Raw genomic sequence first — 27,085 nt, 5'->3', positions numbered from 1 at the left:
ACAGCGGCCCGGCCCGGCCCGGCCCGGCCCACCCCAGCACGAGAAGCTTTTACGGAGCCACAAGGTGTGTGCGGAATGTTGGGGACGGACCGGAAGCGACTCGGAGAGGGTTTCCGGCGTATGGCGGCGAGGAGAAGGTGAGGGTTGTGAGTTTGTGTTCGGGGGCGAAAGATGAAGGATTGTTGGGTTGGGAGCGAGGGGGAAATAGTGAAGGGGGTTCAGACAGTCCCAGAGCCGAGGGTCGTGTCCGACGATGATTAGAGTAACGCTGCAAACACAAAACCCATTGTTAAAATGCTCAAATTCACAGCTGCGAGTTTCATTTTCTGTGCTTTTTTAAAATTCCCAGAATTATATTTTATAATGCTAATATCAGGGCTGGGAATCTGTTGTAAGGTTTATTTTTTGGGGAGGAAGAGGGTAGGGGGGGGGGTCTGTTGCACGTGATACGGTCACTTGCTGGAATGATCCATTGTTTCTGGAGTCCAAAAGGACACTCCATCTGTTAGGTTCTTTATGGAGCCGCCTGCAAACCTGTTCTACGTTGGTCGTAGCTACTTTGCACAAAAGCTGACATACTGCACCAATGCAGTAAACGCATTTCCTCAGTTCTGATTGATTGATTTAAAAAAAATTATCTCTACGATTATACGCATGCAGCAGAGTTATCATCATAGGCAGTCCTTCGGAATCGAGGAAGACTTGCTTCCACTCCTAAAGTGAGTTCTTTTGCGGCTGAACAGTCCAATGCGAGAGCCACAGACCCTGTCACAGGTGGGACAGACATTCGTCGGGGAAAGGGGGTTGGGGGTGGGACTGATTTACCACACGCTCTTTCTGCTGCCTGCGCCTGACCTCTTCATGCTCGCGGTGTTGAGATTCGAAGAGCTCAACGCCCTCCCGGATGCACTTTCTCCACTTAGAGCGGTCTTCAGCCAGGGACTCCCAGGTGTCAGTGGTGATGTTGCATTTCACCAAGGAGGCTTTGTGGGTGTCCTTGTAACGTTTCTGCTGCCCACCTTTGGCTAGTTTGCCGTGAAGGAGCTCCACATAGAGCAATTGCTTAGGGCATCCCGTGTCTGGCATGTGAACTATGTGGCCTGCCCAGTGAAGCTGATCGAGTGTGGTCAAAACTTCAATGCTGGGGATGTTATCTTGGGCGAGGACACTGATGTTGGTGCGCCTGTCCTCCCAGGGGATTTGCAGGATCTTGCGGAGACATCGTTGGTGATATATCTCCAGCGACTTAATGTGTCTTCTCTACATCATCCATGCCTCCCTTTAGACCATGAGCTTGGTGATAGGTTTGAGGGCCTGGTCTTCAAACACTTTTTTTATAGTTAAAGTATCAAGTGAAACGTTACTTCTAAGAAAGGGTTACACTTTTTGGTAGAGCTACAGAATTAAGGAACACTTTTTAGTTGTGTGGTGTGCTTTAAAACAATATTTATGTTTCTTTTGAAAGGATTTAAAAAAAAATTCCAGGTTGTGTACCCTCAATTTAACGAATCGCACCTTCCACTGAGATGAGGAGAAATTTCTTCTGAGGGTTGTAAATCTGTGGAATTCGCTGCCTCAGAGCTGTGGAAGCTGGGACATTGAATAAATTTAAGACAGAAATAGACAGTTTCTTAAACGATAAGGGAAGTGGAGCTGAGTCCATGATCAGATCAGCCATGATCTTATTGAATGGCGGAGCAGGCTCAAGGGGCCGTATGGCCTACTCCTGTTCCTATTTCTTATGTTCTTATGTAATAAAGTAACTTTGAGTTCTTTTTTCAGTCTGTGTTCAGTATATATTCTGATCAGAATTGTTGTCTTCCCTTCTGTTTTGGTTACCACACATTGCATGTGATCAATAGCTGACTGTTTGTTTGAATTTGGATTTTCTGTTCAGTGGCAGTATTTACTTTTTAAATTAGATGACAATTTCTTATCTTACAATTGTCTCAATTCCTATCACTAACTTCAGTGTACATTTCTCTACATTCATCCCAGTCCTTTTCAGCTCCATCCCTTTCTGCTTTTGAGTGGGGAAACTAAAAAGTCTGAGTAGTTAGGAATGTGCAGTTATATTTCTTTCATCCGACTTACATTTTTTGTATGAACAAAGTCCTTGTTTTGTCATATGCTGAAGTTATTAGCGCAGGATTTCCACAATTACTTGATCCCTGTGATATGGCCCCAATCCTGTGGGAGGAAGCATGAACTGCACGTATACATTGTGTAGCTAGCCATCCAAGGTTTGTTTGTTCCCACACATGCTGTTTTTTCATTGATCGGAAAAAGGTTGTGAAATTAGCAATTGGCTGATTTTTTTTTTTACTGGAGTGTACCAAATCTGAGGAGTCTGCCAACTGGAAGTATGGTAATGTTGAAATTTGAATCTGGGTAAGTGCCATTTCCAGCAGTTGGAACTAGCAATTAGAAGCAGCTGTTCTAATACTGACCAAATAAAAGTAAAAAAAGAGGGTAGGAAATTATTCTTTGAGTAAAAATGGTATATTTCGATTTATATTGGGCAAGTGAGCTCTTTGAAAATGAGTAATGTGCAGATTATGGGATCGAACAAATCTTTGAAAAAAATTTAATTTTGATAATCTTGGCCTGACTGCACTACTACCACCCAGACTAACTGCCTCTGCCTGATTCATTCAAGTCTGTGTTAATGCAGCAGAATCGCCACCTATTTAGTTAGTAGTTGCATTTTAATCAAATGCCTGATCAGTGCGTATAATTTGGCTGATTCCATTTAGTTCGTGTAAAGTGGTTCCATAGCAGTGATGGAAAGCTAATCCACTCTGTGCTAAAGACAGAAAATTCTTGGTCTGCTCACACTATTAATCCCCTCTTGTGTAGTAGTGGATAATATATAATTGTATTTTCTCAGTGTGAACCTGATTTTTAACCCTTTATGTATTGAGACAAAGGGGGGGAAAAAGTCACTAAGTTGATGCATCTTAAAGCAGAAATGCTTTTTGTCACCAGGTCAGTTTCATACCTTATTTGATGGACATCATCTCTTGACAGTGCAGCACTCCTTCTGCACTTTACTAGAATGCCATCCTTGAGTATGGGTTCAAATACAATATCATCTGTCCTCAAGTAAAAACCATACCAATTGAACCAAGATGGTGCATGAATTGTATATTTGGTAGCCAAACATTTACTAAAGTAGAACATTCTAAGTCTGTCAGTTTGAGGTGTTAGTATGGGTGCCTCAATCTCTGTTATGTTGCTGGGGGAAGGTACTTGACACAACCAGGTGTTTCTCCACAAGTTAGGGAGGGTGGCGAACAATATTCCTGTTAATTTTTTTCCATGCCCTTTAAATTTGCGGCATGACTGCACATGTGCCGTATCTCTTCTAGTGGAACAGCTGGCGAGCGGCTTGCACGGGATCTCATGATCGGTGCACAGCCACGCACCCTAGAGGGAACATTGGTGGTGAACCTTACATCCGTTGATAACTAGTTCAAGGGTGACGATCAGAGGCCTAGAAGTAAATAACCTGCCCTCCTTCCAGATTGAGATGTTGGCTGAAAAAGAGACGCTTGATACCTCCATGTGATGGCATAATAAAATTGGGAGTGTATTGTGTAAGAAATTATGGTCCCAAATCTGTGTTCTGCATCTCTGTTGCACAATAACTGTCAGAACATCTAACATATTACACTGCATCTTATAGTTTGTAATACACATCTGCCTAGTCTGGAGAAGAGGCACTGCAGTTGCAGCTTCATTATATAGTGTTAATACAATGTGGTTAACTGCACAAATGATGTGGTGAAATAATGTGCAGTAGGATTGCTGCCATTTTAAAAGGAAAATTGTTTATGAAAAGCTGAATAGCACTGGAGCTGTAAAGTTGTATAGATTTTCATATTTTCTGCATGGCTGCTCTTTGTCTAACTGTCAAGGGCTACAGTAAAGATTTTGCACCAAATGGTGGGGAAAAACAGATTATATAGCTTAAAATTGTATCTAAAGAATATCTTAAATTCTGCTTTAGTTTCTCTGCATTATTCTAAGAACTACAGATATATATATATTGCACCCAAGAAAATGTGGAAGATTGTGATATGGATAAGTGATATGTCTTTAGGTGATATTGACATGGCAAAATTCTTCATTTATTTATGAACTGACTGACTTTTTGTCAATGATTAAATCTTAATTTTTTTCCCCCTCTTTGTTTGCTTTTAGGTTTTTAACAAAAATTATATGAATTTTGGGCTCTGCAGCCCTGGACGCTACTGGAACAGTCACTCATTTTATATATTCCTTAAGTATACTATCCACGGTTGATGAGTAAGGACAGTATCTTAGTGTGGAATACCTTAAGTTTAATGCGTATAATCCAATTTGACATTCATAGCATTGAAATAATGCTGATTCACAGTCTTCAAGATCTGTCAGGATCTGTACAGATGTACCATAATATTACTGGATAAGCTGACTTGCCAATAAGGACCAATTGGAAATTGCTTAAAACGTGGAACTAGAGTATTCTTTTCAGATTGGGAAGACGGAATTAATTGATAACTGCAACTTCCATTTCCTAACTGGCAGCGTTGCCAGAAATTACTTGTTTTCAATGGAGAAGATGGCACGAGTGACCACAGCCCTGAGTGGCACAACCATCTCGGGGCGAACTATGTTCTGCCACCTTGATGCACCTGCCAACGCTATTAGCGTATGTAGGGATGCTGCCCAGGTGATCGTGGCTGGTCGCAACATTTTCAAAATCTACTCCATAGACGAGGAACAATTTGTGGAAAAGGCAAATCTCCGGGTTGGGCGCAAGCTCTCTCTGAACTTCAGCTGCGCTGATGTGGTGTGGCATCAGATGGATGACAACCTGCTGGCGACAGCAGCCACAAATGGAGCCGTGGTGACGTGGAATCTAGGCAAACAATCTCGCAACAAACAGGATCAGCTTTTCACTGAGCACAAACGCACAGTCAATAAGGTGTGCTTCCATCCCACCGAGGTCCACATGCTGCTGAGCGGCTCGCAGGATGGCTACATGAAGTGCTTCGATCTCAGGAAGAGGGAATCTGTGAGCACCTTCTCTGGTAAAGGATATAGTTATCTATGTTCCTGTAAAGTCAGTGTGACCAGTTCATTATAGAACAGTATTCCTTTATTAGCAATTCATATTAAGTTTTAGTTGTACAATTTCTCATGTTTTGAAAAACCTTCCACAAAAATGAAAGTATTTTATAAGTTCACTTCCTATCTGTTAATGAGCTGTAGAAATAAGAGCAGTGATGGCTAACAAGTAAAAGTTTCCCTAAATAGTGTTTACTCCCTCAATGGCCTCTCTGAAATGACATAGCTGAAGATGTGCCTGAAGTTGTCCCATTTCTCTCATGGCAGATGTAATGTGGAGAAGTGTGAAGTTATCCACTGGTAGGAAAAATAGAAAAGCAGATTTTTTTTTAAATGGTGGGACTGGGAAATGTTGGTATTCAAAGCGACCTGGGTATCCTTGTACACAAATCGCAGAAAGTTAACATGCAGGTACAGAAGCAATTAGGAAAGTAAATGGTATGTTGGACTTTATTACAAAGGGATTGGCGTATAAGAGTAAAGAAGTCTTACTATTATATAGGGCCTTGGTGAGACCACACCTGGAGTACTATGTAGTTTTGGTCTCCTTACCTAAGGAAGAACATACTTGCCTTGGAGGGCGTGCAGCAAAGGTTCACTAGACTGATTACTGGGACGAGAGGATTGTCCTATGAGGAGGGATTGAGTAGACTAGGCTTATATTCCCTAGAGTTTAGAAGAATGAGAGGTGATCTCATTGAAACATATAAAATTCTTAAAGGGTTTAACAAGGTAAATGCTGGGAGGATATTTCCCTGGCTGGAGAGTCTAGAGCTAGAGGGTCACAGTCTCCGAATAAGGGGTAAGCAATTTAGGACTGAGATGAGAAGACATTTCTTCATTCAAACGGTTATGAATTTTTGGAATTCTCTACTCCAGAGAGCTGTGAATGCTCAGTTGTTGAGTAAAGTCAAACAGATTTCAGTAGATTTTTGGATATTAAGGTATGGGGATAGCACGGGAAGGTGTAGTTGAGGTAGAAGATCAGCCATGATCTTATTGAATGGCGGAGCAGGCTCGAAGGGCCGAATGGCCTACTCCTGCTCCTATTTCTTATGTTCTTATGAGTCACCGTCATTGACTTAAGATTTGTGTGTTCCGATAAGTCCTGCTAGATGTTAATTGCCATAATGATTGAGCCTATTTTGGTAATCTTGCAAGTGGAACTTTATCTTCTGTAGGTCAGTCAGAAAGTGTCCGGGATGTCCAGTTCAGTGTAAGAGACTATTTCACATTTGCTGCCTCATTTGAAAATGGTAATGTTCAGCTCTGGGACATAAGACGGCCAGATAGATATGAGCGCATGTTTACAGCACATAATGGACCTGTCTTCTGCTGTGATTGGCACCCAGATGATAGGTGAGTACAGCGAGGCTCTTGTAACCTTTAGTATATACATTTAGAGTCCTGATAAGACTGACTTTTTTAAAAATGCCAAATTGGTGTTTGGTTAAGATCTTAAAGTGAGCTATGCTATAATTTGGCGCATACAAAATGGTAGACAGTCATCAATAATAAGTATGTGGTATATACATACCAGAGGGAGCATCATGCACAAAGGTTCCATCACTAGTCTGTGAACTCAAATCTAGTACAGGGGCATAGAGCCACTCCTAGTGAAAGACTTAATGCCAAATTATTGCCGTGCCAAATTTAACCCATATCATTTTTGCACCAGACAAAAAAAACAGGAATGTAGAAATTCATGGCCAAAATTTTACGAAAATGTGCAATATTAAGCAATACATTTTGTTTTTGAAACTTAAGCCCTGTTAGTAAGCAAGTCAAATTTCCAACACAAGAATAATGCCATAAAGCATCCTAAAGTTCTTTTTGTTGTAACTGACCTGAATACATCTGTTACATTTTTTTTGTTTGCTATTTATCTTGTTTCCTCCCATCCTTTGCACTGCTCTACCTTGGTTAAGGTAGTGGGCAGGCAGCGTGCACAAGGTTTTGGCATAGCTGCAGTAAACATGGCTCCAGCAGGCGCACTACAGTGTGTCCGGATGGATTCTCTTCATTCTCATTTGCTTCCTGTGGAAAGTTGCCCAACCTGTACTCAACACCTGCTAATTATACAACCGAAATTGGGAACTCGACATATGGAGAATCACAGGCAGCAACCAGTGGGAAAGCTTCATACGCAGCTTCCGCCTGTGGTATTTACCAGACCTAAAAAGGGGAAATGCTAATGTCAGAAGAAGCTGCATCACACAAACACAGTAGGCAAAATTGGCAGGCTTGCCACTTCAGTGGATCTTGTAGCACTTTGTAGCTTCACAAAATGGGACAAGGAAAGGCTGAGGAAGATTGGGGTGCAGATGGAATAAATAAATTGGGAAGAGGTGGAGAAATTGGCTTAATCATTGGCTGAAATGTTGTGACAGCGCCCTGCTAGGTGACAGCATATTGGAGCTTCAACACTCTGTGCCAGCTACACATAGCTTCTTTAAAGATGAACTAACGGACTGTAGAGGATCTACACAAATCAAACTAGTGTCCTCAAGGTGGACGGAATTAGATGATGCCAGAGAGTTTAATATGAGCAGCATCATTAGTAAAATATATTTATAACTAGAGCCTAGATAATGCTGCAAGCTGTTTTGAATGAATATTATAGTTTATTTTTGCAACTAATTTGACTACAGACCATGATGCAGTTGTTTACTCAGCTTGTTAAACTTAGATTTTGTTTAAGAAAAAAATTCTTTGAGCTTTTTGAAAAAAAATGTGCAGTTTCCATCACCGCAATAATCTAATCTGGGACACTTAAGAATCTCTTGTTAATAGAATCATAGAAACGAGAGCATAAGAGGCTAGTCTGCTCATCACACTCGTGCTGGTGTCTGTTCTTCAGCTGGAGCGATCTATTCTAAATCCTATTTCCATGTCCTTTTTCCATGCAGTTTTATATTTGTTTTCAAAAACTTACCAGTTCCTTTTTTAAATTGTTATAGTCTCTGCCTCAATAGCCATTGTGATAAGGCATTCCATGTTATAATTTCTGTGTGGAAACGTAATCATAAGTATAAACCGAATTTATGCACCATGTTACTGATATTTCCAACTAGTGAGAATAAATTTGCTATCCTCTCAAAATCTCATGATTTTGAAATCCCCTTGGATCTGGGGGAATCACTTACCCTGTTCCAATGAAACCAGCACCAATCTTTCAAGCATTTCCTTGTAAATATGATCTCTGATTTATGGCGATTATAATGAATCATTGCTGTACCCTTTATATAATGGGGTGTCCAGAACTGCACAAAATACTCCAAATGATGCATAAGCAGTGCCTTTACAAATTCAACATCAACTCAATAGCCCTATATATAAAATTCAGGATCCCATTTAGCTTTTTTCATGCCGTTTCCACCATATTCTCTTCCCCCCCCCCCCCCAAATTTATTATGTATCCATGCCCTTAAGATCTCTTTGTTCTTCAACTCTATTCAGAATCTATTTAAGTTACACTACGTTCACTCTTCCTTTCCCAAAATATGCAAGTTTACATCTGCCACCTATCTATCCAACCTGCTAACCTGTCCATATCCTCCACAAATCTCCTGCATTCTTCCCCTCAATTGTCATGCCCTCCAAGTATAAGTGGTATAATAAACTTTAGTATCAGTCTTCATGTGCCTATGTGCAAAACATTCATATAAATTGAAAAATAGTTTCCAGCACAACTCCCTGGATGCACCGTTACTCGTCTTGGACTAAACTGAAAACCTGCACTTAGCCGTACTTTGCTTTCTGTCCCCCCAGTCATCTTGCTCCCTGTACACCTACATTCCCTTTAATAACACGTCCCTTAACTAAAAGGCTCGTGTAGCACTGCTCACACATAACATACATCACTACAATGTTTTTGTTGACCTAATCTGATCTTTACATTTGATTTTATTCTGTTTTTTAGAATAAATTTCTTTAGGGGTTGGGCAAGTTGTATATAGCTCTTAAATTACCATAAGGAAAATGCAATATAATGTGTACTTTATTTTTGTTCCTTTTTCAGAGGATGGTTAGCAACCGGAGGACGGGATAAAATGGTGAAGGTATGGGACATGACGACAACCAGGGCCAAGGAGATCTATTGTGTCCAGACTATTGCCTCAGTAGCGCGTGTGAAATGGCGGCCAGAAATGAAGTATCATGTAGCAACCTGCTCCATGATGGTAGATCACAACATTTATGTCTGGGACATTCGCCGCCCGTACATTCCATTTGCAATGTTTGAGGAGCACAAGGATGTTACCACAGGAATCGTGTGGCGTCATATTCACGATCCTTATTACCTCCTTTCCGGATCAAAAGACAGTACTCTGTACCAGCACATCTTCAAAGATGCTAGCCGGCCTGTTGATCGTGCTAATCCTGAGGGATTGTGCTATGGGCTTTTTGGAGACTTGGCTTTTGCAGGAAAAGATAGCATGTTTGGTAGCGACTCGAATCGGAAAACCTACGGCGGCGACCGACGTTATCCCATTTTTTTCTTTAAGAAGCCAGATGTAACGGAGCAATTTGCAAATGTATCCAGTGCTCTTAATGTGTTTGAAACTGAAATGCGCAGCAACTCCATGGACTGGTTTGTCAACATGGCTCAACAGTACATTCTGACTGGCCGGTCACTGGCTGAGCTCTGTGATCACAATGCCAAAATTGCTAAAGAATTGTATCGTTATCAGGTACGGTGATTACTTGGATCAAAAATGAAAAAAAAAAATATATACATATTTCCCCCCCCGCCCCCCACCAAAATTTAAAGGGGTGGAATTTCTGCGTGGATTCTCTGATATCTCCTGCCATTACTTCAGCTGAAGCCCAGGAGAAACGGTGTAAACAGCTGTTTAGTGGCACCTGCTGGAAAGTACATGTGTGCCAGTTGAGGCAAGAATGCCTCAAGTGTGATACATTGACTCTGCAGTTTACTGGAAAGTAAGTGTGCCCCGATTGCAGTCATGACTGAGGGATGCCAAGTGTGACACGAACTGTAAATTTGACTTCTATCCCTCCCTCAAGCGGTGCCCTGATAACTACTGAATAACAAAGCTCTGAGTGAGTTGTGGTCGGTCCCTAGGAATGGGATTTAAATGATTTTACAAAGGCTGCTCCTCATGTATGCTGTTTGTGCTATATGTTAATTTAGAATAGTAAACATCGGGTACAAATATTTAAAATTTGTGCTACATTGATATGCAATGAATAACGTGCTGTTGACATTGCTACGGAGTTTTTTCCCCACTTAATACAGTCTGTTCTTAATTGTATTTCATAGAGACTATTCTAACCAGTGTTTATAACAATGTAGCTGAGATTAGGAACTCGGCGTTGGGGGAATGAATTAACTCTGTACCGATTCACTTTGTGGCACTGTCAGTATTCCAGATGCACTGAACCACTGGTATGAACGAGGTTTAACTTTGTTCCTGCTCTGCGTCTAGGTGGCTCAGACATGGACGATGCTGAGGATTGTGTACTCCAACCCAGGTGCTATTTCTGCTGTGAACTTGAACCAAAGTATAAGCAAGGGAGTGCCCCTTATGAACAGGTAAGAAAAGCAGGCAATTTAATAAAAACAAATTGTGCTCCAGATGTTGGGATACTTGGTGCAATCATATTTATGACCCACAAATAAGTTGGCCCATGAGCAATAAACCATTTGGCCTTCTATCTTTTTATTTTGTACTTGTTTGGCATAATTCATTTGCACACATATTGAATGTATGTTAAGTTGCCGACTATAGGTATGACTTTTCTTATTTTAATATATTGCAGTTTCCACATTCAAAATCCCCCTCCCTTCTTCAATTTCTCTCTGATCTGATGAATTTTTGGAGCAGTGCAGTTTCTTTCCATTTAATATAGTAGGTAATCTAATAGATTAATGTTTTACTTTTCTTCACAGTTATAAGGAGATTTCTGCAGCATTAGGCAATGAGACTAGGTTGGAGAGAGGGAAGGCTGAAAATCGGCAAGAGATTAATCATTTAGATTCCTCGAATCCTTTGGTTACTGCAAATGAAGGTACAGTAATATTTGATTTTTGCCTTGTTACTATATCAGTATTTTTGTACATGGGTAATAGAACTCCAGTTAAATAGCTCATTAAAGTTTATCCAATTAAACTTATTAATGAGACATGGTACTGCAGTGTCAATGCTGGTGCTACTTGGCCTATAACGGTTTATCCAAGTGCTAAAGGTTCTGACACTGTTAAGGCATTGTTAAAAAAAATTATGTAAGTGAATTTTACAGTATCAAAGCAATGTCAATCCACCGACCGTTTTCCAGCAAAATCTCTCGTGTTGGATTTTGAAATATTCTAGTAAAGAATTTGGTCCTCGTCACCAATCTCCACTGTTACATAAATGCTATTTTTCATTTGAAGTACTTCAAATTTCTTTGTCCTTTCTTGCTCCACTTATTCAGACACTGACAGGACAGATACACAATCTGGTAGCAGATCTTTTTGTTGATTGTAACTGACAAGGTGGCAAGGGAAGCTCATACCCCTTTCTTCCCTGGGACGTGCCCTACATCTGATTCTTTTGTATCCTGCTACCACCTAACCTTAAATCTTGGATACGAAAAATTGAATGTCTCGTTTCTTGTAGCTTTGCGACCGCAATAGAAATACTGAAAGATAATGACACAAATTTAACACATCGCACTAGTTAGGATTTCTTCATCCCAGAGCAGTTTGGTTTAGTAATACTGATTTGTGTTATCTGATTTGGTTTCTATCACTTTATTTATATAAAAAAAAAAGAATGTTCAGTGCATGAAATCGCTATGTCTGTTGGCAGGTAAACACCAGTGTAAAACTTCCGCTATCTACTTTCCCGCTGCTATCCCAAATAAAATGTGGTTGGAACTCAATTGAGCAGGGGAGTGCCAAATGGAAGCTGTGCCTGCACATTTGCACTGTGTTGTTAGTGCTACAATAATCTGCCACCATGTCATCTTGGTTTAACATAGAAAATAGGTGCAGGAGTAGGCCATTCAGCCCTTCGAGCCTGCACCACCATTTAATAAGATCATGGCTGATCATCACCTCTGTACCCCTTTCCTGCTTTCTCTCCATACCACTTGATCCCTTTAGCTGTATCTAACTCCCTCTTGAATATATCCAACGAACTGGCATCAACAACTCTGCGGTAGAGAATTCCACAGGTTAACAACTCTCTGAGTGAAGAAGTTTCTCCTCATCTTGGTCCTAAATGGCTTACCCCTTATCCTTCGACTGTGTCCCCTGGTTTTGGACTTCCCCAATATCGGGAACATTCTTCCTGCATCTAACCTGTCCAGTCCCGTCAGTATTTTATATGTTTCTATGAGATCCCCTCTCATTCTTCTAAACTCCAGTGAATACAGGCCCAGTCGATCCAGTCTCTCCTCATATGTCAGTCCTGTCATCCTGGGAATCAGTCTGGTGAACCTTCGCTGCACTCCCTCAATAACAAGAACGTCCTTCCTCAGATTAGGAGACCAAAACTGAACAGAATATTCCAGATGAGGCCTCATCATGGCCCTGTACAACTGCAGTAAGGCCTCCCTGCTCCTATACTCAAATCGCCTGGCTATGAAGGCCAACATGCCATTTGCTGCCTTCACCGCTTTCTGTACCTGAATGCCAACTTTCAATGACTGATGTACCATGACACCCAGGTCTCGTTGCACATCCCCTTTTCCTAATCTGCCGCCATTCAGATAATCTGCCTTCGTGTTTTTGCCACCAAAGTGGATAACCTCACATTTATCCACAGTATACTGCATCTGCCATGCATTTGCCCACTCACCTAACCTGTCCAAGTCACCCTGCAGCCTCTTAGCATCCTCCTCGCAGCTCACACTGAAACCAAGCTTAATGTCATCTGCAAACTTGGAGATGTTACACTCAATTCCTTCATCCAAATCATTAATGTATATTGTAAATAGCTGGGGTCCCAGCACTGAGCTCTGCGGCCCCCCACTAGTCACTGCCTGCCATTCTGAAAAGGACCCGTTTATCCCGACTCTCTGCTTCCTGTCTGCCAACCAGTTCCCTATCCACGTCAATACATTACCCCCTATACCATGTGCTTTAATTTTGCACACCAATCTCTTGTGTGGGACCTTGTCAAAAGCCTTTTGTAAGTCCAAATACACCACATCCACTGGTTCTCCCCTGTCCACTCTACTAGTTACATCCTCAAAAAATTCTAGAAGATTTGTCAAGCCTGATATTTCCCTTTCATAAATCCATGCTGACTTGGACCGATTCTGTCACTACTTTCCAAATGTGCTGTTATTTCACCTTTAATAATTGATTCCAACATTTTCCCCACCACTGATGTCAGGCTAACTGCTCCGTATTCTCTCTCCCTCCTTTCTTAAAAAGTGGTGTTACATTAGCTACCCACCAGTCCATAGGAACTGATCCAGAGTCGATAGACTGCAGGAAATGATCACCAATGCATCCACTATTTCTTCCTTAAGTACTCTGGAATGCAGACTATCGGGCCTTGGGGATTTATTGGCCTTCAATCCCATCAATTTCCCTAACACAATTTTCTGACTAATAAGAATTTCCTTCAGCTCCTCCTTCGCTCTTGACCCTCGGTCCCCTAATATTTCCGGAAGGTTATTTGTGTCTTCCTTCGTGAAGACAGAACCAAAGTATTTGTTCAATTGGTCTGCCATTTCTATGTTCCCCATTATAAATTCACCTGATTCTGACTGCAAGGACCTATGTTTGTCTTCACTAATCTTTTTCTCTTCACATATCTATAGAAGCTATTGCAGTCAGTTTTTATGTTCTCAGCAAGCTTCCTCTCATACTCTATTTTCCCCCTCCTAATTAAAACCTTTGTCCTCCTCTGCTGAATTCTAAATTTCTCCCAGTCCTCAGGTTTGCTGCTTTTTCTGGCCAATTTATATGCCTCTTCCTTGGATTTAACACTATCCTTAATTTCCCTTGTTAGCCACGGTTGAGCCACCTTCCCCGTTTTATTTTTACTCCAGACCGGGATGTACAATTGTTGAAGTTCATCCATGTGATCTTTTAAATGTTTGCCATTGCCTATCCACCGTGTCAACCCTTTAAGTATCATTTGCCAGTCTATTCTAGCCAATTCATGTCTCATACCATCGAAGTTACTTTTCCCCAAGATCAAGACCCTTTTCTCTGAATTAACTGTGTCACTCTCCATCTTAATAAAGAATTCTACCATATTATGGTCACTCTTTCCCAAGGGGCCTCGCACAACAAGATTGCTAATTAGTCCTTTCTCATTGCACATCACCCAGTCTAGGATGGCCAGCACTCCAGTTGGTTCCTCGACATATTGGTCTAGAAAACCATCCCTAATACACGACAGGAAATCTTCCTCCACCGTATTGCTACCAGTTTGGTTAGCCCAATCTATATGTAGATTAAAGTCGCCTATGACAACTGCTGTATCCTTATTGCATGCAACCCTAATTTCTTGTTTGATGCCGTCCCCAACCTCACTACAGTTTGGTGGTCTGTACACAACTCCCACTAGCGTTTTCTGCCCTTTGGTATTCCGCAGTTCTACCCATACAGATTCTACATCATCCAAGCTAATGTTCTTCCTTACTATTGCGTCAATTGCCTTTTTAACCACAACGCTACCCCATCTTCTTTTCCTTTCTATCTATCCTTCCTGAATGTTAAATACCCCTGGATGTTGAGTTCCCAGCCTTGGTCACCCTGGAGCCATGTCTCCGTATTGCCAATTATATCATATTCATTAATAGCTGCCTGTGCAGTTAATTCGTCCACCTTATTACGAATACCAGAGCCTTCAGGCTTGTCTTTTTAACACACTTTGCCCCTTTATAATTTTGCTGTAATGTGGCCCTTTTTGATTTTTGCCTTGCTTTCTCTGCCCTCCACTTTTACTTAGTGTTCCTCTTGCTAGTTGTGAATTCTTGTAAGTGATAGGTTAAATATTTTCATTGTGAGCAATTTTCTCTTTTTTTTTTAGTATCTGATCTAACCTGACCTTGATATTTTCCTTCTACCATACCACAGAGAATGAGGAGACCGAAGGTAGTGACGTGCCTGCTGATTATCTATTTGGGGATGTGGAAGGAGATGAAGATGACCTTTACATGGTGGACCATGAAAATGCTCCTGGTGAGCATTTATTCACATACCTGTTGGGGGAAATGACCACTGTTATCACTTGCAGAGTGAAGACTCACCGTGTTAAGTCTCATAGCCATAAGAGAGTTCTTTTGTTGTAATGAAGATCTGTCATTAAGCAATTGTTATGTGCAAACAATAGTTGGGTCTATTCCTGGTGCTGGATGCTCCAAGGTGATTAAAGAAAATGAATGCTAGTTAAGACTAGATTGTGACAAGGGACTTGGTTTGTACTAAATAATTTAGCCATCCTGGAGTCTTACGGGAGATGTCCAGCATCAAGAAAAACACCATTTCCTGCTGTCACAATGAGCGTTGCCTACTGGTTGTGTCAAGGGCTGTTCTCCACCAAGGAGACCCAACATGTCTAATCTTCAGCAGGCTGATGGCTGAAACCTAGTGGTTTCTCTCAATGATGCAGGATTTTTTTAAGACGTGTGAAATGTATTGTACCCTGGAAGTGCTCCCTCAGCCCCTCCCCCTGCTAATTTCTGATTATTTAAAAAAAAAAATGACTGATGGTAGCAGTGACCCTTGGGAGTTGCATATTTCAATCCTTTTGCATGGTCCTCAGCGTTTGTAATTTGCATGCAAAGCTTGCTAGTGTACACATTTCTTGGAGTTTGTGTCTGACTTGCATACAAACAATAATGCTGGGCATGCAAATTCATGCATTAAGCTTCAGGCTCATAGTCCAGTCTGGTCAGAACGACAGCAGACCATACTCGTGTTCCAGCTGTCGGTGAAAAGTCTCCTATAGGTCACACAATGAGCCTGGGTAAGCACGGCCATCATTTACATAGAAACATAGAAAATAGGTGCAGGAGTAGGCCATCTGGCCCTTCGAGCCTGCACCACCATTCAATAAGATCATGGCTGATCAATCCTTCAGTACCCCTTTCCTGCTTTCTCTCCATACCCCTTGATCCCTTTAGCCCCAAGGGCCATATCTAACTCCCTCTTGAATATATCCAATGAACTGGCATCAACAACTCAGTGAAGAAGTTTCTCCTCATCTCAGTCCTAAATGGCCTGCCCCTTATCCCAAGACTGTATCCCCTGGTTCTGGACTTCCCCAACATCGGAAACATTCTTCCCGCATCTAACCTGTCCAGTCCAGTCAGAATCTTATGTTTCTATGAGATCCCCTCTCATCCTTCTAAACTCCAGTGTATAAAGGCCCAGTTGATCCAGCCTCTCCTCATATGTTAGTCCAACCATCCCTGGAATCAGTCTGGTGAACCTTCGCTGCACTCCCTCAATAGCAAGAACGTCCTTCCTCAGATTAGGAGACCAAAACTGAACACAATATTCCAGGTGGGGCCTCACCAAGGCCCTGTACAACTGCAGTAAGACTTCACTGCTCCTATACTCAAATCCCCTTGCTATGAAGGCCAACATACCATTTGCCGCCTTCACCGCCTGCTGTACCTGCGTGCCCACTTTGTGACTGATGAACCATGACACCCAGGTCTCGCTGCACCTCCCCTTTTCCTAATCTGTCGCCATTCAGATAATATTCTGTCTTTGTGTTTTTGCCCCCAAAGTGGATAACCTCACATTTATCCACATTATACTGCATCTGCCATGTATTTGCCCACTCGCCTAACCTGTCCAAATCACCCTGCAGCCTCTTGGCGTCCTCCTCACTGCTCACACCGCCACCCAGTTTAGTGTCATCTGCAAATTTGGAGATATTACACTCAATTCCATCATCTAAATCATTAATATATATTGTAAAGAGCTGGGGTCCCAGCACTGAGCCCTGCGGCACTCCACTAGTCACTGCCTGTCATTCTGAAAAGGACCCATTAATCCCGGCTCTCTGCTTCCTGTCTGCCAACCAGTTCTCTATCCACGTCAGTACATTACCCCCAATACCATGTGCTTTGATTTTGCACACCAATCTCTTGTGTGGGACCTTGTCAAAAGCCTTTTGAAAATCCAAATACACCACATCCACTGGTTCTCCCCTGTCCACTCTACTAGTTACATCCTCAAAACATTCCAGAAGATTTGTCAAGCATGATTTCCCCTTCATAAATCCATGCTGACTTGGACCAATACTGTCACTGCTTTCCAAATGCGCTGCTATTTCACCCTTAATGATTGATTCCAACATTTTCCCCACTAATGTCAGGCTAGCTGGTCTATAATTACCCGTTTTCTCTCTCTCTCCTTTTTTAAAAAGTAGTGTTACATTAGCAACCCTCCAGTCCATAGGAACTGATCCAGAGTCGATAGACTGCTGGAAAATTATCACCAATGCATCCACTATTTCTAGGGCCACTTCCTTTGACCAGTACATACAAGTCTACATTTAGCCAACATTTGAAAACAATTTTCTAAATATTTTCCTGCTTGACAAGTTACTGCTACATGTTTTGTGACCTTTTCACTCCTGCCATTCTTTCCCCTCTCAAGAAAAATATATTCCAGTGAAGAGGAAAGGGTGTGAGAGAAAAGATAGCCATCCGTGGCTAACTAAAGAAATAAAGGACGGTATCCAATTTAAAAACAAGGGCATACAAAATGGCCAAAACTAGTGGGAGGACAGAAGACTGGGAAGCTTTTAAAAACCAACAAAGAACGACTAAAAAAATGATTAAGGGAAGATAGATGATGAAAGTAAACTAGCACAAAATATAAAAACAGATAGCAAGAGTTTCTATAGGTATATAAAAAGGAAAAGTGTGGCTAAAATAAACGTTGGTCCCTTAGAGGACGAGACTGGGGAATTAATAATGGGGAACATGGAGATGGCAGAAACTCTAAACAAATATTTTGTATCAGTCTTTACGGTAGAGGACACTAACAATATTCCGACAGTGGATAGTCTAAGAGCAATGGGGGGGGGGGGGGCGGTGGAACTTTACACAATCACAATTACTAGGGAGGTGGTACTCAGTAAGATAATGGGATTAAAGGCAGATAAATCCCCTGGACCTGATGGCTTGCATCCTAGGGTCTTAGAGAAGTAGCGGCAGGGATAGTGGATGCATTGGTTGTAATTTACCAAAATTCCCTGGATTCTAGGGAGGTCCCAGCAGATTGGAAAACTGCAAATGTAATGCCCCTATTTAAAAAAGGAGGCAAACAAAAAGCAGGAAACTATAGAACAGTTAGCCTAACATCTGTGGTTGGGAAAATGTTGGAGTCCATTATCAAAGAAGCAGTAGCAGGACGTTTGAAAAGCAAAATTCGGTCAGGCAGAGTCCGCATGGAATTATGAAGTGGAAGTCACGTTTGACAAATTTGCTGGAGTTCTTTGAAGATGTAACGAACAGGGTGGATAAAGGGAAACCAGGGGATGTGGTGTATTTGGACTTCCAGAAGGCATTTGACAAGGTGCCACATAAAAGGTTACTGCACAAGATAAAAGTTCACGGGGTTGGGGGTAATACATTAGCATGGATAGAGGATTGGTTACTAACAGAGAGTTGGGATAAATGGTTCATTCTCTGGTTGGCAACCAGTAACTAGTGGGTTGCCGCAGGGATCAGTGCTGGGACCCCAACTATTTACAATCTATATAAACGACTTGGAAGAAGGGACTGAGTGCAACGTAGCCACGTTTACTAATGATACAAAGATGGGAGGAAAAGGAATGTGTGAGGAGGACACACAAAATCTGCAAAAGGTCATACAGGCTAAGTGAGTGGGCAAAAATTTGGCAGATGGAGTATAATGTTGGAAAGTGTGAAATCATGCACTTTTGCTCTGATTTTTTTTCTGCCAGTTATTATTTAAATGGAGAAAGATTGCAAAGTGCCGCAGTACTGTGGGACCTGGGGGTACTTGTGCATGAAACACAAAAGGATAGTATGCAGGTACAACAAGTGATCAGGAAGGCCAATGGAATCTTGGTCTTTGTTGCAAAGGGGATGGAGTATAAAAGCAGGGAAGTCTTGTTGCAAGACTTCCCTGCTTTTATACTATCTAAAGGTATTGGTGAGGCCACACCGGGAATACTGCATGCAGTTTTGGTTTCCATATTTATGAAAGGATATACTTGCTTTGGAGGCAGTTCAGCGAAGGTTCACTAGGTTGATTCTGAGGATGAGGGGGCTGACTTGTGAGGAAAGTTTGAGTAGGTGAGCCTCTATTCATTGAAATTCAGAAGAATGAGAGGTGATCATATCGAAACGTATAAGATTGAGGGGGCTTGACAAGGTGGATGCAGAGAGGATGTTTCCACTGATGGGGGAAGACTAGAACTAGCTGGTATGATAGAATAAGAGGCTGCCATTTAAAACAGAGATGAGGAGAAATTTCTTCTGAGGGTTGTAAATCTGTGGAATTCACTGCCTCAGAGAGCTGTGGAAGCTGGGACATTGAATAAATTTAAGACAGAAAGACAGTTTCTTAAATTATGATAAGGGGTTATGGGGAGCGGGCGGGGAAGTGGAGCTGAGTCCATGATCAGATCAGCCATGATATTAAATGGCGGAGCAGGCTCGAGGAGCCGTATGGCCTACTTCTGCTCTTATTTCTTATGTTATGTTCTTATGTTGACTCCTTGCTGAAGTAAGGTTCCACTGACACCATCTTGTGCCTCACTCTCTAATGATTAATATTCATATGTGAACTTTGATGTGAGTGTTTGGAGGCTAAATGGGAACCTCAGACACTTTCCCCTTCGTAACCAGTTGTGCTGCGTCTATTGCCATGCCATCCCCACTTTGATGAGCTGGTGGTTCCCTTTCCCACCAGCAAGAAACATCAGAATTTTGGGCACAATTTTTAGACTATTAAAATGAATGGTCTTAAAATCGCAACCAGTGCACATCCAAGTTTCTGATTTACGCTCGTGAGGCAGTGCGGACTTGCAAAATTACCCCTTGTGTGTCTGGATATGTAAAGGTGCTGCTCTGGAATAGAATCCCTATTCAATTTTCTTTTTTTCTTTTAAATGGCAATGTCAAAAATTCCTTGCATAACTGCTTTTCCTGTTTGTCAGCAGAGGAACATGAATACATTTTGCCTCAGGAAGCTTTTCAACTGCGTCACGAAATTATAGATAACCCTTCCGCTCCAGACCATCTTCAGGATAAAGTGGAATCTCCGCATGTTAGTGGAAACGAAGCGGAGACTGTGTGCTTGACCCCAATTGAATCCTTTTCCCTCATGTCAATCTCTCAGCCTCTTTATGATGCCTATCTGCCTGCTGATTACTTTAATTCCCTTGTTAAGGACATGCTGCATTACTATGCAGAGCAAGGAGATGTACAGATGGCTGTATCGGTTCTCATTGTACTCGGTGACCGTATTCGGAGAGAAATTGATGAACAGACACAGGTAAGCAAACGTTGGAATAAACTGCATTTTCTGCCAATTTCAAAGTTAAGCAACAAGGGATGATGAGGGGAAACTGGTCTCCATCAATGGGGATGGCAGCCTTTTTTAAATAAGCAAGATTTAGGAATAGAAATCACGGCGGTTACTTCATTTCTGAAATAGCATTGAAACTAGATTTATGTTATCCCAACAAAATAAAAAAATTGGAATCACTTTAATGAAGCAAGTTCCATTGTGTACCAAGTTTTCCTCTTAACATGTCATATAACTGTGGCTCAGTGGGTAGCACTCTCGCTTGAGTCATAAGGTTGTGGGTTCAAGTCCCACTCCAAGAACTTGTAGCACAATAAATCTAAGCTGACACTCCAGTGCAGTACTGAGGGGGCACTGCACTGTCACAGGTGCCGTCTTTCAGATGAGACGTTAAACCAAGGCCCTGTCTGCTCTCTCAAGTGGACGTAAAAGATACAATGGCACTATTTCGAAGAAGAGCAGGGGAGTTCTCCCCGGTGTCCTGGCCAATATTTATCCCTCAATCAACATAACAAAAACAGATTATTTGGTCATTATCACATTGCTGTTTGTGGGAGCTTGCTTGTCCGCAAATTGGCTGCCACGTTTCCTACATTACAACTGTGACTACACTTCAAAAGTACCTCATTGGCTGTAAAGTGCTTTGAGACGTCCGATGGTCATGAAAGGCACTATATAAATGCAAATCTTTATAAATCTCATGACATTTGATTGCAGTTGTTCTGTTCTGTGATGTGAAATTTGTATGGATTTCTAAAGAATATCAAAATTCCTGAAAGTACAATTACTGTAGTATCCTTTTTTTAATTAGATGGCAGTTCAAACCTCCTCTTTCTTTGACTAACAATAAATAATAGGAATCTATTGGAATTGGATGTTGCTTCATTAGCATTCTTCACCGGTGATCTTGATTTAATCAAAGTCCAGAAGATGCAGTAATAAAATTAGTTTCCATTGTTTGAATATTGGGTATTTTTGTCTGAAAGGGGTGGAAACATGATGGAGTTAATTTTATTACATGGAATTAATGATGATCTTTACCATTTAAACTTTATTTGGGGACAATATGGTAACTAAGCATGAAGTTGTAATCGAAAAATATCCAGCGTCCTGGAACTGCACCACATTGTGCCATATCTCTGCCATCAGCCTTATAAGGATTCATGCATGTAATGTCCCCACCTGAGACTTCACTGCTGGAGCTTGAGAGAGGAGTTACTGAGTTATAAATAATTCAGATGTCTTGCACTATTGAGTTCAATAACTCCTCCATCCAGATCCCCTGTGATTATGATTTAATGAGCATGCAATATTTAAATTAATTTTAGTTGAATGTAAAAAAGAATTGTAACTTGTGTGTCCTCCAACTTGTTTCCTAACTCATCCAGTCTCTACAGCACTCACTTTCTCCCCAACCCATTTTTGTTCTTTAGCAAAAGACCATACTTGATTCAACGCTACATCTGTATCGACCTCTCTTCCTGCCGTTCTTGGTTTGAGTCCCTCCTGGACATGCCCAGTCTTCCCTTTGCTCCTCTAGGCATCCACCACCACAGCCCTCATCACTGTTTCCTAGAGCAGCAACTGCTGTTAATGTGTTATCTACCACCCTTCTTGGTCCCATGATTTATTTGATGAGATCTCCCTTAGCCTTTGCACCATCACTTTTCATCCGTAGCAATTTCAGCCTCCACAAATTCCTAGTTTTTCTTCCTATTTCCTTAATCTCCTATCCTTACTTAACCTTGCCCTACACACACTCCTACACTTTGGGCCATCTGTTGCCAACATATGTGGACTTTTGCCACTTCTGAAGTTTCTGATTTATCACTATCTTCCTTTGTTACACCGTCCTGCCGACTGCCGTCCTCTAATCCATTACAACCTCTGCTTTGTCAGACTTGTCTATCTTGCATCAAGTTGTGGGTGAACTAGAACACTGGGATAACGATTACATCTGTTTGACTGCTGCCAAAACTCTGTAGCTTTGGTCTTGTCTGCATCCCTCTCCCCAGCTACCTACAGGCTCAACCAGATGACATGGAACCTCCCTGTTGAGTTCAGCATCACAATTCCCAAATCATATCCATCAAATACCAGCTCTTTCCTTACCTCACCTCATTCCCACTGCCCTGGAACCCATAGCCGTGCTTTTGCTACCTCAAGACTCTGAGCTCCGCCCGACACAAACATCCCAAAATCTGCCACTTGCACCCTGGATGCTTACCCATTACTTGTCTTCACTGGCGCCCTATTCTACAATGTACTAAATTCACAATCTTTACTTTGGTTTACACAACTCTTCTGGTCTTGTCCCACCCTACTTCTGTCACCTGCTCCAGTCCTGTGTCTTAGCAATAATCCTCCATTGGTGACAGCCTTTAACCATATTGGGCTTACTCTTTGAAACTCCTTCCCAAAGCTACTTTCCAAATTTAAAAAAATACACTCAACCTATTCTATCTGCTATGCTTTTGGTTCTCCCTCCTAACCGTCATTGCTGTGTGTCTGCTCTGTTCCATGTGTAGCACTTTGGGATGTTTTATTTAAAAAAGGATGTCCGTGACTAAACCTCTGAGAAATATTGACCGCACTGAATATTTAGAGCTTTGCTTTATTCTTTGTTGCTAGGAACACTGGTACACGTCGTATATCGATCTGCTGCAACGTTTCAAACTGTGGAATGTCTCAAATGAGGTGATCAAGCTGAGCACGTGCAGCTCCATCAATTGTTTTAACCAGGCGTCAACCACCCTTCACATCAACTGCAGCAACTGTAAACGACCGATGAGCAGCAAGGGCTGGATCTGTGATAGGTGGGCTACATCTGTCATTACTGCTATTGGAGGGAAAGCTAAAAGAGTGCAGTGTCTCTGCTAACAGTACAGACAGAATCATAAGGATTAAATTCTATTGGGGACAAGCTGGAAATGTTTGAATTTATTACTCGTACAAAATTCCTTTTTGACTGAAACTGACAAAGCTATTTGTAATACCAAAAGAAAAAGTTAGTACTTGGCATACAGTTATGATTTTTCATCTTTCAGCTTCGCTATTCTCTTCTGTCCTATTTCAGCATCTTAAAACCTACTCTTTTGTTGAGTTTTCTGCAAGTCTTTCTACTACATACAAGTCACTGATGCAGTACAAGAGGCTTTAGCTGTTATTGAGAAATCTAGGTTAAAGGCCATGGTTCAAAATGTCAAACACAGTAACCTTGGAAAAAAATTTGAAGAGAATGAGAAAAGTCAAGTGATACCACCTTGGGCAGTGGCGAAGAAGTGTTGAGTTCTCTGTTCCGAGAGATCATAAGGGCAGATTCTATGAGTGGTTGTTGCAGGCAATGACTGCTCTGTTGCAAGTAATTATCCATCTAATATACCGAAAAGTACTTAAGGCCTGCACTCCGTGAGTACCATCTTGCAGGGAGGGCGTGATTACAGAATTAGCCCTATTGTGTCATCCATCTCTCCCTTTCTTCCTCCACTTTGGGCAACCAGGAGAAGTTGGCATGTACAGTGTAACCAGATCTATGTCCATAATTGATGGGGTAGCAGCAGAAAGACAACCATGAAAAACCCAACTCATTCACTTTTAGCCTTCAAGCAAGGGACCTACCTGGTCTGGCCTTCATGTGACTCCAGTCCCACACTGTGGTTGACTCAATTTTCTCAGGTGGCTTAGCAATCTGTAAACAATTAGGAAGTTCAGTGGTTCAAGGACTAGGTCCATCTCCACCTTGGGGTAGCTCGCGATGGGCCATAAATGCAATCTTGGTGGTGTCACCTACATCCTAAGTAATCGAAAAAAAGGTCCATAAAGATGAATTATTCCACACTATCACTGTTCTCATTTTTTGACCCTAAACTATTCAAATTCAGTATGAGCTGAATGAGGGGATCTGCACATTTCCTAAAATGATCCATATCTCAAACGGGGCAGGTCTTATGGATATATTTAAGGTGGCAATCGCTTTGCTTGAATGAACAAGACGCATTCGATTTTACTTTTTCTAACTGTATAACAACCTTTTGTTATGTGGAGTTATGTAGATTCCATTTAGTAAGTGATAGAAATACATTTAGAAGTAATTACTGTAATGGTCACTAAAATCTAGAAATATAGCTGTTACAGTAAACATACTGGTCTTGAAATTCTTTAGGTCATTTATACCATTTCTCTGGGAGTTCCACTGGTTTCTTGCCAAAGCCACTACATACAACCAATGTTGGTAGAGTAATGTATTTTAATGTAACTGCCAGTATTGTCAGCTCTCTAACCCGCTATTGCATGTTTTTCTTTTGTGTTTTAGATGCCGACAGTGTGCTAGCATGTGTGCTGTTTGCCATCAAGTTGTTAAAGGGCTGTTTGTCTGGTGCCAGGGATGTAGTCATGGTGGACACTTGCAGCATATCATGAACTGGTTAAGCACTAGTTCACATTGCCCAGCTGGATGTGGCCACCTCTGTGAATATACCTGAGAAAGCAGTGCTGAAAAACTCAACGTGGCATCCAACGAGCAGTGGCAGACTTTAATAACTGTAGTCCAACAGATGTGGGCACCACTGTAACTGTTCCCAATATAGTTTTAAAAATGTATGCTGCAGATACCAAAAAATGGGTACTGTCAAAGTTGACTCAATTGCCATGAAAATCTATAGCTATGTTCAGTGTAAAATAGGTAGACTGAACAGTTTTTAGGTTTGAAGTTTCTTTTCCATGTTATAATTGTTTTCCTTTCACACCCACCTCTGTTGAGTTGACATTGTCAAGAACCAATTACCAAAAGGAATTTGCTGTGAATACATCTTGCATAATGCAATAGTGATTTGCTTGTGAAAACAGACCATTAGTGATCGTGAAATACTGTTGGCTTGCTTTCCAGTTGTTGACAGGTACTGAAATGTGTATCCCATAGGTTCAGAGCGCACACTCATATTAGGATGCTAATTAAAGTAACTGAGACAGATCCCATGTTGGTATCGGTGAGTGGGTATGATGCCAACTTATCGTGGGACAGCGGAGAGCATTTCACTATTCCAGGACTTAACCACATGCTCAAGCAGTTGGGTGTTTGTGGGCTTTGGGGATTTATTTGCGTGCACACGGATAGTTAACAATACGGGTGAAGCAGTTCCAATCTTACAGCAAAGCTTAAACAAAATGCTAACTTGGATGGTCAGTATCATTCACAGCATTGGTGAAAGAATACCAATGTTATTTCCAGTCAGAAGTGGATTATTCACTGCCTTCTGTATTGTATGTATCTTCTGCACAAAACTGTTGTCTCAAGTCCAAGTAAAATGTCAGTGTTAATTAATGTTTGGGCCTTTTTTGTTGAAAGGGGCCAGAGCAGGTAGGAAATTTATTTAGGAATCCTTTCTAATTCTCTATCTGGAGATGTTTGGGGCCCATAGAGTGGATCATGTGGCAATGTAATAGGCATCAACAACCATTCTGGAAACTTACAATTTAGCTTTGCAAGCAGAGTTTAAAAATAAAGCATAGACTACTGTTTATTTTATTTAGCAATATTGTGTGTGTGAATTTAAAAATGTTCTGATTTCGGTATGCTTTGGTCCTCCCTCAATATGCTCATGTAGCATTGTAAAGATCAGGCAGACAATATGTTAAAGTTGTGGTTTTAAAGCACTTATCTGCAGTTAATAATTTTCTGGATGGGATAATTCCCTAGTGGCAAGAACCTCTGCAGCATTCCAGCAACTTGCTTCAACAAAAGCAGTATCCTCGACCTAAAGTGAGGCAGAATATGCATTGTGAATTCAGCCATATTATGCCTACCACCCAATGAGAGAGTTACAATATACCTTCCAAACGTACTGCCTCATTTAGAAAATGCTGTAAGAATGTCATAAAATAACCCAAGTTGAATTTGCGGAGTAGGCAAAGCATAGGTCCAATTATTTTTGTTCATCATTTGCTATTGCAGTGGGATGAATTGGAACTTTTTACAAAAGGGAAACCTATTTCTGGAACATAATTGAGATAACGACATTTAGCAAAAAGTATTCTAACCTCGATTGCATAGGCATCTTGATGGTTTTCCAGTGCCTTTTGTTTGACGTTTTGTTGACAATACTTTATAGAATATTGCTGTGTCCATGGGTTACATTCCACATACAAGGAAGACCTCATAACCCATGGCTGGGTGTACAATTTTTCATAAATTGTAATGAAATAAAAGACTTTATTTAACTTGTTTTCCTTTTATGTTACATTTTACAATGTGCGTTATCTGGTTGAGGTAGCAGAGACTGAAGGTTCATAAAGATGAATATAGTCTTCCTTACACTTGTATTATAAAACATCATTTATATTATATTTCTTAAGACTAGAGTATTTTTTAAACTATTTATATAGAGTTTATTTTACATTTGTGAATTCTGAATCCTTCCAGAAGTAACTATTAGTACACTGCTGTAAAAATGCTTTAAATAAATATATTTGGCTGCTGTAATT

At 41.2% G+C, this 27,085-nt stretch overlaps 1 protein-coding gene across 2 annotated transcripts; it reads left to right on the top strand.

Annotated features, from left to right (window-relative positions):
* Nucleotides 1-84: 84 nt before the first annotated feature.
* Nucleotides 85-27,069, top strand: wdr24 (WD repeat domain 24). 2 transcript variants are annotated; one of them, XM_070901014.1, is made up of 10 exons: nucleotides 85-137; nucleotides 4,207-5,078; nucleotides 6,297-6,474; nucleotides 9,137-9,806; nucleotides 10,563-10,669; nucleotides 11,027-11,145; nucleotides 15,161-15,265; nucleotides 20,238-20,572; nucleotides 23,237-23,421; nucleotides 24,918-27,069. In XM_070901014.1, exons 2-10 carry the CDS (start codon nucleotides 4,598-4,600, stop codon nucleotides 25,084-25,086), a joined length of 2,349 nt encoding a protein of 782 aa, XP_070757115.1. In that variant the 5' UTR covers nucleotides 85-137; nucleotides 4,207-4,597; the 3' UTR covers nucleotides 25,087-27,069. The 2 variants fall into 2 exon arrangements, with proteins under 2 accessions (XP_070757115.1, XP_070757114.1); XM_070901013.1 differs by having other exon boundaries at nucleotides 20,235-20,572.
* The last annotated feature ends 16 nt before the right edge of the window (nucleotides 27,070-27,085 follow it).

Source organism: Pristiophorus japonicus, chromosome 15 (genome assembly GCF_044704955.1).
Source record: "Pristiophorus japonicus isolate sPriJap1 chromosome 15, sPriJap1.hap1, whole genome shotgun sequence".
Taxonomy (NCBI): domain Eukaryota; kingdom Metazoa; phylum Chordata; class Chondrichthyes; family Pristiophoridae; genus Pristiophorus; species Pristiophorus japonicus.
This window is presented reverse-complemented; position numbering and strand designations above follow the sequence as displayed.